Source organism: Fusarium poae, chromosome 4, assembly GCF_019609905.1.
Source record: "Fusarium poae strain DAOMC 252244 chromosome 4, whole genome shotgun sequence".
In the NCBI taxonomy this organism is placed as follows: Eukaryota; Fungi; Ascomycota; class Sordariomycetes; order Hypocreales; family Nectriaceae; genus Fusarium; species Fusarium poae.
Genome location: NC_058402.1, coordinates 1,710,402 through 1,724,668, shown reverse-complemented (window position 1 = coordinate 1,724,668; position 14,267 = coordinate 1,710,402). Strand labels below are relative to the sequence as shown.

Below are 14,267 nucleotides of genomic sequence, written 5' to 3'. Positions count from 1 at the left end.
AAAGGAGATCAGCTTGTTCCGTTTTCTTCCTTCATATCTGTGTCGTCGCCTGCCAGCACTTTTGTGTGTGGTACATAACCCTCTGGTGCGGCAGAGCCTGGCGTCGCCGCAACAACGTTGCCGTTCTCGTCCACAAACTCAAAGTTATATCGGCTTAGTAGATGGGGAATCGCAGAAAGCTGGGGGCCATATCGCGCAGTATTGTCGTAGAGCTCGAAGAGAGGGACGGCAAGGAGCTTCATGTTCTTGGGAACGCTCAAAACTTCTGCGAACAGGGATTAGTACCGGATCATAGACTGGTTCCAACTAACCTACTTTGCTTGGGTAGCTGAATGAAATAGAGCTTTTTGCATTCCTTCGGTCTCGTCACATGTGCAGGGATGAACGGATACATGAATGTTTCAAAGTTGGGCCTCCACCACTGGGCTAAGCAGTCGCCTACTTGCCAGTCGCCAGCCTCTTCGCCCTCCCCCAAGCGACCAACGGGTGCCAACCTCTCATCGAGTCGCGACTTGAAACCTTGGATCTCATCATCTTCGGGGCGCAGGTAATCGCCCGGGAGCTTAAAGAAGGCATTGGCGATTTGTAGCATGAGAATGTGCGGGTGGTTGTGCTCGTGGCAGACGAGAATGCCTTCACACGTACGGCGCATGCCATGCTCTGTATAGTGCTCCTCGAGTCGCTTTAGACGAGCAATAACTGATGGGTCCTCCTCGGGCTGCGTCTCTTTGACACCAAACGTGTAGTTCGAAAGCGGGTAGAGCGTCACCTTCTCCGGCTGGTTACCGTTGAAGGATAAGGGAATTACGGGGGCTTGTCCCGACTGAAGCGCATCGGGGGTTATTGTTGACATGATTGTTGGCAAATATCGTGTTGCAAATATTTTTGTTCGAGGATGTTTTTAGATGACTGAAGGTTCAGGTGTTGTCGTCGATGCGAACGCGACTATGGTGAGGATATCTTGCACACAGAGCCTAGGTACCTAGGTCAGTCAGTGCAGCTGGGAGCTCCAGGATAATTTGTGGCAGAATACGCCCTGGGTTCCTGAAAGAGCAGGCGGTGTGAGCTAGTCATAACAAGCCGTCAGTGTTCCTGGTAGAATAAGGAAGGACCAACAAACCGGAGGTTTATCAAGTTCATTATTGTAATTGAAGAGAAAAGAAGAGATAATTCAGGCACTGGTTGAGCTGAGTCAATCTGTAGATGGGGTGCATGCCAAACAATCAAAGGTATTGTGGTTACTAAAAGTGCCTTGATATCCATACATTTGGCTGATCTTCTATCACTCATAGCACTTGAGCTGACTTCCATAATCAATAATTATAAAAGGTCCTTGTGTCAATTGTCCACACGTGGATGTTATGTCATCTAGGCTATCCCTACTCGTATAAGTAAAGAAGCATATGTATTGTTAAGTCGTAGACTTGATTGAAATTGATCTCTAAATGCAATTGGCGAAAGATTCAACCGGGATGTAGCACGAAAGCTGTGAGCTCGTTTCGATCGATCACATTAGTACTTACATACCTATCCACCAACAAGGAAAAACAAATGCAACTGAGAAGAATCCCGTGTATCTGATGATTTTACTTGCTTTTAGGTGACCTACGGGGCTAGCCGGCGGGGTTTCTTTGGTTGGGAGTCTGACAATGACCCAATTACATCGACCAAGTACCTTCAGGGCAACTTTGCCCATGGATCAGATAGGCAGTTGTGAAATAATCGCCGTGGTCTAGAACCTGCCAGTCAGAACAAAAACTCGGCGTCTGATTGAGCTCCATGTCATGAGAGGTGGGAGACCAGTCAATTCATCTACCACAAATGAGCAGATGCTGGCAATTACGGGCAGTATTTATGAATACTATCTAATCGGTATCGAAAGACATCATTATCAAAACGATAACAATGGAGAGAAGGCGAGAGAATAAACAGGATGGCTAAAAGCCCCATCGTAAAGTTTTTGAATCCAATGATCTAGTCTAGCCTGCCTAAAAACAAGCAAGGGCCGCTATTCATTAGTTAGTTCCATAGGCGGTGGTCGCACTACCAAACTTCATTAAATTTGTGTTGTTTTCCTATCTCCATTTTGCTCACAATTCCGTCGTCTCTCATAGAAATCCGAACCCTAGTTTGGGCAAGCATCTCTCCGATCTTGTTGCGTCATGCTCATACCGAGACATCCCTCATTGCCGAGTCATAGTTCGCCCGTAGGCATCTGTTAACTAAAGCACTATGGATGAGGCAAGCCTTGTCAATAGCCTCTCGCAGAGGCTTTCAGAGCTCGAGGACAAGGTTCACACCTTTCGCCACGAAATGGCTGCTGATTTCCTGCGCTACTACCATGAGCTGCTCCGAGACACGCAACCTGACATTGCTTCTAATGTTGCCCAGTCCCTTGCCAAGTCACTGCCTAAACACCCAGACCTCAGCTCTGCTCTCAACATTCTGGACCTGGATCTGGGTCTTGACTCACGAACACTCACCCAACGCCACCTTTCCCCGCCGGCCACTGTCGCTACCTCCGGATCGGGAGCCGCAGAGCCTCCAGGCAGCCCCCACGATCGACATCACGACGAATTGCTCTTTTATCTCCCCTTGCTAGAGGGCTCTCCTCCTAGGCAGCAAATCTCTCCTCCTCTCACAAACAACCACACACACCTCGACATGTTGTTGCCTGAGCCAAGTATCCAGGTAGAGGAGAAGAAAGGCGCAGCAACCGGACACGAACGGGAACAGAAACAGAAACAACAAACCCAACCTGGCATTGATCAATTGGAGAATGCCCTTTCGACACTGCCTCAATCGCCTGGGCGACCAGGACATGTTCGTCGTTCTACCAATGACACAGTCTCATCAAGCCATTCAGATCGAAGCGAGTCGAAAACACCACGGAGCGCCTTAAGACGCTCTTCGAGCGGATCTAAACCCCCACAAAGTCCGAGACGTGTGCGCTTTGATGTCATGGGTGCAGAAGTCCTACCCACTGCGTCACCACAACCCACCGATTCCATGATTCCTGCCGCAGCTCCCACTCTATCTGTCGACCAGGCACGCACGGATTCCATGCTTGATGACGATCTAGAGGATCTACCACCGCCCCGCAAGATCTCTTCTTCAGAAGCATTAAGAGCACTATCCAGAGAACCTCTGGAAGAAGGCATTTGGACCGAGGTGAACTCGAATCCCGATCAAACCGCCAGCGAGGAGAGTGAAACACCTGCACTTGATTTCAATTCACCGACAGAAAGGCAAAGCAACCCAATGATATTTGCGCCAGAGCCTCCCTCGTCGCGACACGTGCCCGAATCTGTTCGGATAGAGCGCACTTTAGGAAGCGTAAGTGAGGAGCCGGACGAGGATGATGAGTCGTCGGATGATGACTTCCTCTCGATGGCAAAACGAAAACCCCTCAATAAAAAGGCCCCTGCATCGCCATCTTTGAACAGAATTCCCGAGGAGTGCCAATCAATCGAACCTATTGCAAGTGCAATTTCATCAGCTGAGGCATCAAGTTCGAGTACCAAGAAGGAATCGGGAGTTGCCAATAATTTGGAAGAGGATATGGAGGAGGAAGACGAAATGTTTCATTTCGAGGATAGTGAGGAGACGTCTGCATCACCGAAGCCGAACCCGAACCCAAAATCTCTCGTGTCCGAAGAGGAAGAGGAAACTGAAGTCGACTTGCCAGATGTGCCCGAGTCTGAGCAATCTCTGTATGCAACTTCCCCTGCAGTGCATATAACCAAACGGCCTAGCACGTCGGTTCCAACAACGCCGACCGTCGCCCGATTTCAGGCTGGCTCTGTGGGTTCATACAAGGGACGTCCAGTCATCATGCCTGTGGTTCGCAACCCTGAAGTACACGCTCAAGCTGCCTCGCTAGGGCATTTCAATACGTTTGTAGGAGGTCTGGACGGACGCAGTGGAATGGATGAGGCGGACATCAGCAGTTTCCGTGCGAGTGTTGCCAACACTGTCTTCTCCGGCACCCCACGTAGTTTCACAGAACGTCTAATGATGGAGGAGGCGCAAAAGGCGCGGGCGGGCAGTTCAAAGCTGAACTGAGAGTACGTTATGGATACGATCAAGGAGTTTGGGGATCTTGTGCATACGGTAAGGCCTCAAGCCTAGGATTCTGGATAAACTCGCTGGCGTTGGAAATCTTGTGATAAGGAGTTTTATATATATGTATGTATATATACTGGCGGTGGGTTGGAATTGAGGACGACCTACGATTAGAAAACGTTATATATATACCTCTTCAGAAAGGCAATTGTTTATTATGGCAAATGAAAGAGACAAGAGTACTTGGGATACCCTAATATGAATTTTTCTCTTATCACATACCCACCTACTTTGGGCTTCGATTTCATGATGTGCCTCTTAGAAACAGATCAGGTCTCTAGGAAAGCCACCAATCACTGTGAATTTGATTTTCAGAGTGTGGGGTATCATCTGTATACCGTTCTACCGGGGCTATCCACTAGAAGCATCATCACATCGTCTGAGCAAGCATTTTGCCTCCCGCCATTGCAACTTCAATCTATTCCCATAAGTGTAATCGCTGAAGTCAAAAATCACTAAAATGGGTGGCCTTAACCTCGAAGTGTTCAAGGTAAGTGGCCAGATCTATCCATCAAGCGGACTCTCCGACAATTAGTCGCGAATGCAATGCTGACCAAGTTACACAGTTTGGCACGTATCTCATGTTTCCTATTGGAATCATGTTCTACTTCGGAACCAACCTCGATAACCGCTTCGCCGTCCCTGGATTCTGGCCCAGGCCCGAGGAGTGCAACAAAATCCCCAAGGACCGAGACGAGATCAAGGCCGAGTACGAACGCATTGTCGCGCGCCAAAAGCTGCGACAAGCCCGAAAGCTCGAAGAGGAGCGTCAACGAGCGGCGCAGCACCCTAGCAATGACAGCAACGACTCTTGAGCTTCGGGGAAGTCGAAAATGAAATATGTACACTATAGGTCGGAAGGTTCTACAACGGCACTGAAAATGTATTCATGGCGTTCGGAAGGCATTGGAAACATCCCCCTTGATTACGTGGGTAAAAATACAGTATTGTACAAAATTGTTACAGATGGCGCTGGTCTGCATGCTTATACATCCAAATTTCTTTCAACCTTGTCCCACTCTTCGTCTGCGACCGCCCCCTGTCGCACATTGGCATATATGGCTTTGACTTCGGGATATTCCTTGAGCCCGTTGAAGAGAGCGTCGAGAGATTCAATTTGATCGGCCGTGTCGACGCTGACCTTTGTGTCCTCATTGGGTGCCCAGACGATATCCGAGTCCAAGATTTCAAGCTCGAACTTCTTAGACAGAGCTTCAGTGATGGCTGTAAGAGTGTTGGGTTGCGTCCAAGCCAAGAAATCGCCTTCTGGCAGCTCCTCGACGTCCTCAAGTCCTTCGTGCTCAATCGCTTCATCGAGGACCTCGGACAAAGTAGGTCCGTTTTCTTTGGCCTTGAAGACGGCTCGACCACGTCTCGTAAAATAAAAGGTGGTGGATCCGACGACGCCGCCTGCTTTCTTCACGACGTGGCGTAGATCATGAAGAGTACGGCTTTTGTTGTCTGTTTCAGCATCGACAACCATTGCTACATCAGGAGGCATGAGAGCTTCTAGAGACATAGATTCAAGCTGGGCACCCGTGGCTGAACGACCCTGCCCTCGAGCAACTGCAGCCTCAATCAAGTGCTTTGGAATACTCGCTACGGTTCGAATTAGAACAGAGCACATGATTTTAAATGCATACTTATCTACCTTTTGTCGCTGCAGTAATTGCAGTGGCAAGTTGAGGGTTAAATTGGACATTTTCTCCATACACTGTCAGATATTAGAAAAGCTCTATACAATGCAACAATGACTGCCTACTTCTAGAGTACATGGCGATTGTCTTAGTAAAGGCAGCTCTCTCGCTCATCTTCTTCTTGTCCGTCACAGCTTTGATATGCTTTGTCTTGGACCATTTGTTGTGTCCAGCCCACTGGGTTGGTGTTGTTGCGAATGATCTTTGACATTGTCGGCAGATTATCGAGTTTGACTGGATGAAAGTGAACGGCCTGGGTGTATTCAACAGCGAACTCAGACCCTGTCGTGTAGCCATTATAAGCTACAAGTAATGAGAAAGAGGCTCGAGACGTGAAATTATCTCAATGGATAAGTTAATATTCTAGTATCATAACCTCTTGCTCATTGTCAAGTCCAAGTCTTCGAGGTTGGACTTGTTCATGCAACGGGCAAACTCCGGAGTAGAGTCAGGATATGCCCCACCTTCAATGTTATAGAGGTAGGCGGTACCTGCTGGGCATTCCACCCCTTGAAGCAATCTACCTTAGTGGCATGTGGCATGGGGAACCTCGAAGTTCCCTGGCTTACCTCTAACAAGAAATAGCCAATTCTCGAATACTGCCATACAAATAACCCTCTATCATAAATCGAACTGTGTTGACGACCTCGACGATCGTGCGTTATGTCGTCAACTCAGGAGCCCGAAGCTCCAGCCAGCAACAGCGAAGCGCAAGCTCCCCTCGACACCGCGACAGTGAACCCAGAGCTCGATCTCCCCAAGCTTCAGTCCCTTCCTACCGAACAACAGGACCTTTTCTTGCTCACCTTTGTCTCGAGTTTGACAAAGCATGTTTTGAGCTTAGAAGCAGACGATTGTACGGCACAACAGTTCTATCTCAAGAAAGAGATCTTTCAAGTCATCAACCTCTCATCACCGCATCCTTCTCGAGTCATACGGAATAACCTGGGGAAATGTTTGGCGCATATCTTTGAGATTGGAGACAGGAAGCTGTTGTTTGAAACAATCAACGACTTGATCGCACTTGTAGCGAGCGGGAAATCGAAAACGGATGCAGAGCTGCGTACAAAGCATGCTGCTGTTGTCTGTTTGGGCGATGTGTTCGCTTCTGCTGGTGATAGCGCCATTGGGCTACACCAACTTGCTTGCTCAACATTACTTAAGCTTCTCAAGGCCTCTTCTAACCACGCTGGCCTTCGTGCAGCGTGCCTTACCGCACTTGGCAAAATCGTCGGCATGATAGAAAGCAGCATGGACGAAGTGATTGCTCGTGACATCTGGAAACAAGGACGAAATCACGCATCATCAGACAAGGGACACCTCGTTGTTTCTTCTGCTTGTAGAACTCTCAAAGTATTGTTCAAGCACACACCTTACTTCCTGAACTCGAGCGACTTTGACAAATTGGAGTCGGCGATATCGAAAGCGTTTGACTCTCCCTCTGTTCAAGTGCGCCAGGCTGCTGCAGAGTGTTTCGCTGAAGCCCTGTTCCAAGGCCATTCGGAGAGTGGTCTGCCCGAAGTGGCGTCTCCCAAGGGTAAAAAGACCAAAAAGGCGTTGAAACGCCAATCTACCATTCCTAACATTGCCGACGATGAGCTCGAGATTCCCTCTAGGTCTGCGAGTCCCGCTCCATCAGGCAAGCGTAGCCAAGTGCTGGCTTTATCTCTGTCGGATATTTTAAAGAATCTGGCTTCACAGTATACCAAATCAACAGCCTCCAACAGGACTCGAGCGGCCATCGGCGTATGCTATGGTAAACTTTTCAGACGATTAGGGGAGAAGGTCGTTGAAACGAATTATCTCAAAATCGTCGAGAGTCTCGCAATCGACGTGTTGGGTAATACTACAATTGCCAACAATCGATATCGGCTTTTGGTTTCCAGAAAGATCGTCGATGTTGTCGTCCAAGATATCGTTGGCCGCAAGATACTTGGCGAATCGGGTCAAATATCGGCTGCCAAGTCACTTATTAACAATATCTTCAAGAACTACCCTCAGGCATTAGCCGAGCGACCAGAGCCTTCTAAGCACACACTGATCGCGACACTGAGTGCCGTGTCATCACTTATTCAATCACTGGGCTCGGCGGCAAACACTTTTGCAGAGTCATGTAGAGATGGTCTCTTGCAAGTCTTGCAACACCCTAGTTATACTGTTCAAGTTTTTGCATCACACTGCATGAAGACCTTGGTCCTCGCCTGCCCTCAACAACTTCTTCCTTGTCTATCGGTTTGCATGAACAGCCTGAGCCGAGAGCTTTCTCAACTCGGATCTGGTCGCAACTCTCCAAGAAGATGCATTGGGTTTGCTCACGGGCTCGCTGCCACCTTGAGCGCGAGTCCTGCTCGTCCTCTCCACGGATCTGTTGAGATTAACAGTCGTGTATTGACTATCGCGACTAATATGTTGAAGTCGAGTAGTCAAGCACAACTTCGTGTCGCAAGCACGCAGATTCAGGTCGCTTGGATTCTTATTGGAGGCTTGATGTCATTGGGGCCAAACTTTGTTAAGATCCATCTCTCTCAACTCCTTCTGCTATGGAAGAATGCTCTCCCAAAGCCACTAGCCAAAGACAATACTTCAGCCAGAAGTTTCCTCGAGGTGTCTTTCTTGACGCACGTACGGGAATGCGCAATGGGCTCAATACTGGCCTTCCTCGAGTTCAATAGCCGCCTCTTGACCGTGGACGTGTCAAAGAGAATCGCAACGATGCTTCAGAACACGACAGCTTTCTTGCGGACTCTTCCCTCTAAGAAAAACTCCGACGATGTTAATCAGAGACTGGCCCCTTCTTTGCAACTTTCGGATCTCGAAATGATGGTTCAACGAAGAGTCTTGCAATGTTACGTGAAGCTTGTTAACCTCAGCCCAGCTGGCGGAAGCGAGTCTCTATTACAGTCAAACCTTTTGACACTCGCAATTTCATTGTTCGCCGACCCAGAAAACTATGCACCAAATTCATTGAGTGCCTCAATCGCCAACGCGGCCGCTACGTTCGAGTCCATTTGGGATGTAGGTGACAACTCCGGGTTTGGTATTACCGGCCTCGTCGCTGGACCGCGTGTGCGAAAACTCCCTGGGCAGCAGGAAAACTCTGATGACCATAGGGATGAGTTTGACAGTCCCGATGACACCATAAACAACTTGCTTCGCTCCCCAATTTGTGGCAGCTTGGAACATGATGCTTCTGTCTTATACATTGGTAGTACTGACCACTCTTCAACCACGCCCGATCCGCCTGCTACAGAGGTCATCAATGCGGCTATTCAATTGTTCGCATTTGCGTTTCCGCTCACCCCGGGCAAGGTTCAGGAGAGCATTTTGGAACAAATTCGAACCTTTGCGTCTGCTGGTACTCTTATCAGAGATCCCGGTCGTAAGGCTGCTATGAATGTTAACCTGGCTGTTGCTATACTCTCTACTATGAGGGTAGCCGTGAAAGAGACCAAGTCGCCATCTGGAGACGTTTCGAACCAAGCAGTTGAGGCATTGTTACAAGATATTGTTCGCGATTTCGTTCTTGATTCAGACGAACATGTCAGAAGCTTGGGATATGCTGCTACGGCTCGCTTGTGTAATGTCTACGGAAATGCATTCACGAACAACGAGATCAAGTACCTGGTTGATACCATTGTTGGTAACCGTGAGCCTAGTGCAAGAGCAGGCTGTGCCATGGCCCTCGGCTCAATCCAGACTCAGGTTGGAGGCATGGCTGCTGGGTACCATCTCAAGACCATTCTCGGTATATTGATGTCTCTTTGCAATGATCCTCACCCGGTGGTTCATTTTTGGGCACTCGAAGCGCTATCACTTGCATCAGATGCTTCAGGGCTCAGCTTTGCGGGCTACGTACCCAGTACATTGGGAATGCTCGTACAGCTTTACGTTTCCGAAACACATCACGCCGAAATCTCATCTGCAATCACCATGAACATCGAAATGGATCTTTCTACAACATCAGCCATCGCTCGATGCGTTGATTCGCTCATTAATGTTCTAGGCCCTGATCTACAGGATGCCTTGAAATCGCGAGAACTCATATTTACACTCGTGAACCGTTTCCGCGAGGAAGACGATCTATTGGTACAAAGGGCAGCGCTCGGCTGCCTTGAGCACCTGTCTCTTTACGCTCCTGGGCATATGCATTTCGCGGATTATGTAAAGCTTCTCCAGAAGTATCTTATGTCTGAATCCACTACCCTGCGGGACGTATCAGTAGACGGAATACATAATATGATGAAGCGGAATCCTCAAGATGTCCTCCGCGAAGCAGAGATGGGCTTTGAGGAACAGCTCTGGCTTGTTCTCGACACGGCGCCATCGCATGATGGAATCCGCAATATTATTCGCAACTGGATGCATTCCACGTGTCTTGCAGAGACGAGTGCATGGCTGCAGCGATTCCAAACGGTTTTGAAGATGACAAGGGCTAGGCCGAAGACTGACGAGGCTCAATCTGGGTCCAAGGGTGGCGGCTTGCCTGATCTTCAAGATGAAGAGGTTGCTGGTTTCGCTGCGGCGGCCGGTGCTGCTAAGGATGAGAAGGAGACCAAAGCGACTTCCGAGGTCGAGCCCCTGCGATGGCAGGTCACCACCTTTGCGTTGAGCTGCATCGATGAGATGTTTGCTATCATCACCAAGGACGCAACTGCCAATGGAGAGTCGAAAGCACAGAATGATCTTCAAAGTAAGGTTGCCGACGTTGTTCGTATGGCGTTCTCTGCGTCGACTTCGAGTGTTTTGGAGCTTCGGATCTGGGGTTTGAAGATCATAGGAGATGTGCTGAAGATGTTCGGCAAAACTCCCGATCCAGATTTTGAGGAGGCGATGCTGCTGGAGCAATATCAGGCGCAAATTAGTTCAGCACTCACTCCCGCCTTTGCTGCTGATTCCTCACCTGAACTTGCTTCAGAGGCTGTCAACGTCTGCGCTAGTTTCATCTCTATCGGGATTGTCACCGATGTGGACCGTATGGGCAGGATTCTCAAGACCCTCGTTAGCGCTCTAGAGAACTTCTCCAAGGACAGTGAGAATGCTGCGATTGGCGACTTGAAAAGCCTTAGTTCCAATGCGCAAGTGATGGTCAAGATTTCGGTCTTCTCCGCTTGGGCGGAGCTGCAGGTTGCAAGCTCGGAGCAGCACTATCTATTGGATGTGCTCAGGCCTCACATCGGCACCTTGACACCTTTGTGGCTAGAATCTCTGCGCGAGTTCGCCCGTCTTCGATTCGAACCTGATATCTCAATGACTCTGGGACCTCCTTCATTATCTGGGAGCCTCGACAGCATCTATGCAGCTCTGAATCGCGAGACATTGCTCCGCTTCTACCAAGACGCTTGGCTGAAGCTGGTGGATGCCATTGCTAGTCTTATTGAGCAGGATAGCGAATTTGTGTTTGATGCATTGGACGGAAAGGAATCCGATGGCCCCGCAACCAGCGGTAAAGGCAAGAGCTCCGACATCAATTATCGAGACGAGCCTGTGGCATTCTTTTTCGTTCTGTTCGGCCTTGCCTTTGAAGCTCTTGCCACTCGTTCTGGGCAAAGCGACTCCTTAGCAGCACACGACCAAACACTGGCTATCTTGCAAGCACTCAAGAAGATTCTACACCCCAGCGTATCTGGCCATGCTATCTATAGGCCGGATGTATTTTCCGAGACAATGGATCTACTAGACCGCCTAGTCCTCACTGAAAGTCTAGACATTCAAGGTGTGATCGTCGATATTGCCAGAAGTCTATGTATTGCACACCCTTCCGCCAGGCGCCACGCCAATGAGGAGGGCGACTTGTCCGACGACATCGATCAACTCTTTGAACTTACGCGCATTATTGTTCTGGTTCTTACGGGGCTTCTGCCAAATCTCTCGGAGGGAAACCAGCCTGCTAGGCATCAGATGAACGAAGAAGCTATCCTTCTGATACAGTCATCTCTGAATGCGCTCGTAGATGCTGCAGAGGTCTTTCCAGCCATCATCAAGACAGATCTTCATGCCTGTATCGTGCACATCTTTGCCACTATTTTGTCAACTCCTGGTTGCCAGGAGTTGATCGCTCCACAGTCTCTGCCCACATTGAAGCGATTCGTTAGCAGCATGTCTAAGTCACGAAGAAGCCACAGCAACGGTGAGCCATCATCTACAGATATCCAGCTACAGGGATGTTTGCGCAGGTTCCTTTCGATCTACCTCAACGCACAGAAGCGCGAGGCGCCCCAATCCCTCACATGTGTCAAGAACTGCCTTATGGCTACGACTATTCTTTTCACTGGAGGTCAAAACCACCTGCCAGCTTCCGAAGGCCTTGTAGCACGTTATCTAGACGAGCTGATGGATTGCCTCACCGATAGAATGGTATGTTTATTTTACATTTTCATTCAAACTTTCAAAGACGAGCAGCTAACCACACTTCACATCACATTAGACCGCCAAGATTGCAGCCAACTGCATCAGATCCATACTGCTCCAGCCGTCTTCGACCGGCGCTGACCTCAGCATTGCTCGCTACTTGTTTCCCAAGCTGGTAGCTTTTGTGACTGACACGGACCCTGAAGATCCCGAAAACGCAAGGGCCTTGGTTGCTCACACGCTGTGCCAATATGCGGGTACAGTTGACAAGGGTCGACGTCTGGCGGCCATTACAGTGGTGGTGCCGACTTTGATGGCGCGGGCTACGAGTGAAGGTGAGGAGGTGTACCAAGAGACTAGTGCACGATTACTGGAGCTCGCAGCAACAGACCAGGAGGTATTCAGAGCCGTGGTTGGGGGTATGAGTGACGGGCAGAAGGGATTCCTCGAGGAGGTGATCCGATTTGGCCGTCAAAACACAAGCCAGGTGAGCAAAGCGGCCGCAGCAGATTCTGGGCAGCCAACTATTGCGTTGAAGATGAACTTTGGTGGTTGAGCTAGCAGTCTCCACACGTTGAGCTTTTGGTCTTTAGAAGATTGGACCATGAGGTTGGCACGTTGGGAGCAGGGTATAATCCAGAAGCTTCACGTATGCAAGTTATCCTCCTGGCAAGCTTAATACATGCTTATCCTGCGGCCGGGTGCATATCGATTACGAGAAATGATGAAGGCTCCATAACGATCTGCATCTGCAATTGAACTGTTGAGGGTGTATGACAAGAAGAAGCACTACTGCACAGTCTGTGGTAGCTCAGTACAGACTTGACAAGTTGACAGGGGTGACAGCGGGCTACAGAGCGGCATGACATAGCTGATTGGATTTGGTACGATCTACATGATCTAACGGTCGTTGTCTCCACGATGGAAGGAGTGTGGAGTTACTTGTCATGTTACACAGGGATCGCTGCGTTCTATTCGTGCAACCAACCCAAACCAACATGCATGGCATGGCATAGCATAGCTCAGCGTCAGTCAAATGCCCGGGGCTACCGGCAATATTCCCGTGCTGTCGATGTTGACTGCATCAGATAATGATGCACGACTCAGCTGCATCGACTGTTCTGAGCATTTTCGTGTGACACGGAGACGGGAGGGATCTGCAGCAAGAAGATATCGGTAGATTCGAAAGGATGACTAAACTGTGGTTAACCGTTCCGTCCGTGATCATGGTTTTGCCACGAGGTAGACTAACTGAGCATAATATATGTATTTCTTGTTGTAATCATCAGGTGTCCCCTCTTCTCTCTGAATCAGCAATCCCTGCTAGTGGCATTCAATTACCTGGTTGGCCGATAGCCCTACGGGCCATTTCACAACTTAGCTTTTGAACTACGTAAGTGGAACGTGTTAGAGAGACAACCCTCCGATAAAAGAGCCGCGAATATTCGGAGGTAATGTCTAGAACTCGAGTCTTCATGTTCAAGAATCACATCACATAATAGCAATGTTACTAATTACAGCAACCAATGCTAAGCTTTCTCCTTGGTCAAAATAGGTAACCCTATCGTGGGACTCCACCATTGTGAACCATGGCGTCTGTATCGATGATTAATCGTTGTACTACGTGGTACAGCATGTGTGAGTGAGACTTGTTCTGTACCATTCAGGGGAAAAGCCCGTCAGCTTGACAAAAGCAAAAACGAGAAGGGTTTTCTTTAATTCTTTTTTTTTTTTTTTTTTTTTACCCTGACAATTAATTGTCTACCCCCCTATTTTGTCGCTGCGGGTGCAGTTGAACCGCATAAAGTATCAGGGTATTTCATTTGCTTCCTCGTAAAGTGACCTATCTCACCTCATCTTTACTATTTGATCTTTGTGGATAGATGCGCAACGTACGTAAGGAGAACGAACAATGGCCTGCCGAATCGGTGCTACTTGTAGGAACTGAGTTGTGATTTTTGATTGTAAACCAAAGCAAGTGTCACAAATTTCTTCTTGTCGCTTTGCTTGCCAACGTTGTCAATGCCAAGGTTTCAACGGTCATGTTATGTGACGATGGCTGGGCGTGTTTCTTATCACTAGCCAGTAAACTGTATG

The 14,267-nt window shown here is 48.9% G+C and overlaps 5 protein-coding genes across 5 annotated transcripts; 3 read left to right on the top strand and 2 right to left on the bottom strand.

Annotated features, from left to right (window-relative positions):
- Positions 1-8: 8 nt before the first annotated feature.
- FPOAC1_010656 (uncharacterized protein) lies at positions 9-853 on the bottom strand (the record flags this gene model as incomplete). Its single annotated transcript, XM_044855045.1, has 2 exons — positions 9-265; positions 316-853. 2 exons carry the CDS (start codon positions 851-853, stop codon positions 9-11), a joined length of 795 nt encoding a protein of 264 aa, XP_044702358.1.
- A 1,379-nt stretch (positions 854-2,232) lies between these two features.
- On the top strand, positions 2,233-4,065 carry FPOAC1_010655 (uncharacterized protein; the record flags this gene model as incomplete). The annotated part of the gene is made up of 1 exon (XM_044855044.1): positions 2,233-4,065. The coding sequence occupies one exon, from the start codon at positions 2,233-2,235 to the stop codon at positions 4,063-4,065; it is 1,833 nt and encodes a 610-aa protein (XP_044702357.1).
- Positions 4,066-4,585: 520 nt separating this feature from the next.
- Positions 4,586-4,940, top strand: FPOAC1_010654 (uncharacterized protein; the record flags this gene model as incomplete). The annotated part of the gene is made up of 2 exons (XM_044855043.1): positions 4,586-4,615; positions 4,692-4,940. 2 exons carry the CDS (start codon positions 4,586-4,588, stop codon positions 4,938-4,940), a joined length of 279 nt encoding a protein of 92 aa, XP_044702356.1.
- A 170-nt stretch (positions 4,941-5,110) lies between these two features.
- FPOAC1_010653 (uncharacterized protein) lies at positions 5,111-6,119 on the bottom strand (the record flags this gene model as incomplete). The annotated part of the gene is made up of 3 exons (XM_044855042.1): positions 5,111-5,724; positions 5,777-5,839; positions 5,888-6,119. 3 exons carry the CDS (start codon positions 6,117-6,119, stop codon positions 5,111-5,113), a joined length of 909 nt encoding a protein of 302 aa, XP_044702355.1.
- Positions 6,120-6,485: 366 nt separating this feature from the next.
- Positions 6,486-12,726, top strand: FPOAC1_010652 (uncharacterized protein; the record flags this gene model as incomplete). The annotated part of the gene is made up of 2 exons (XM_044855041.1): positions 6,486-12,176; positions 12,247-12,726. The coding sequence occupies 2 exons, from the start codon at positions 6,486-6,488 to the stop codon at positions 12,724-12,726; spliced, it is 6,171 nt and encodes a 2,056-aa protein (XP_044702354.1).
- Positions 12,727-14,267: the final 1,541 nt, after the last annotated feature.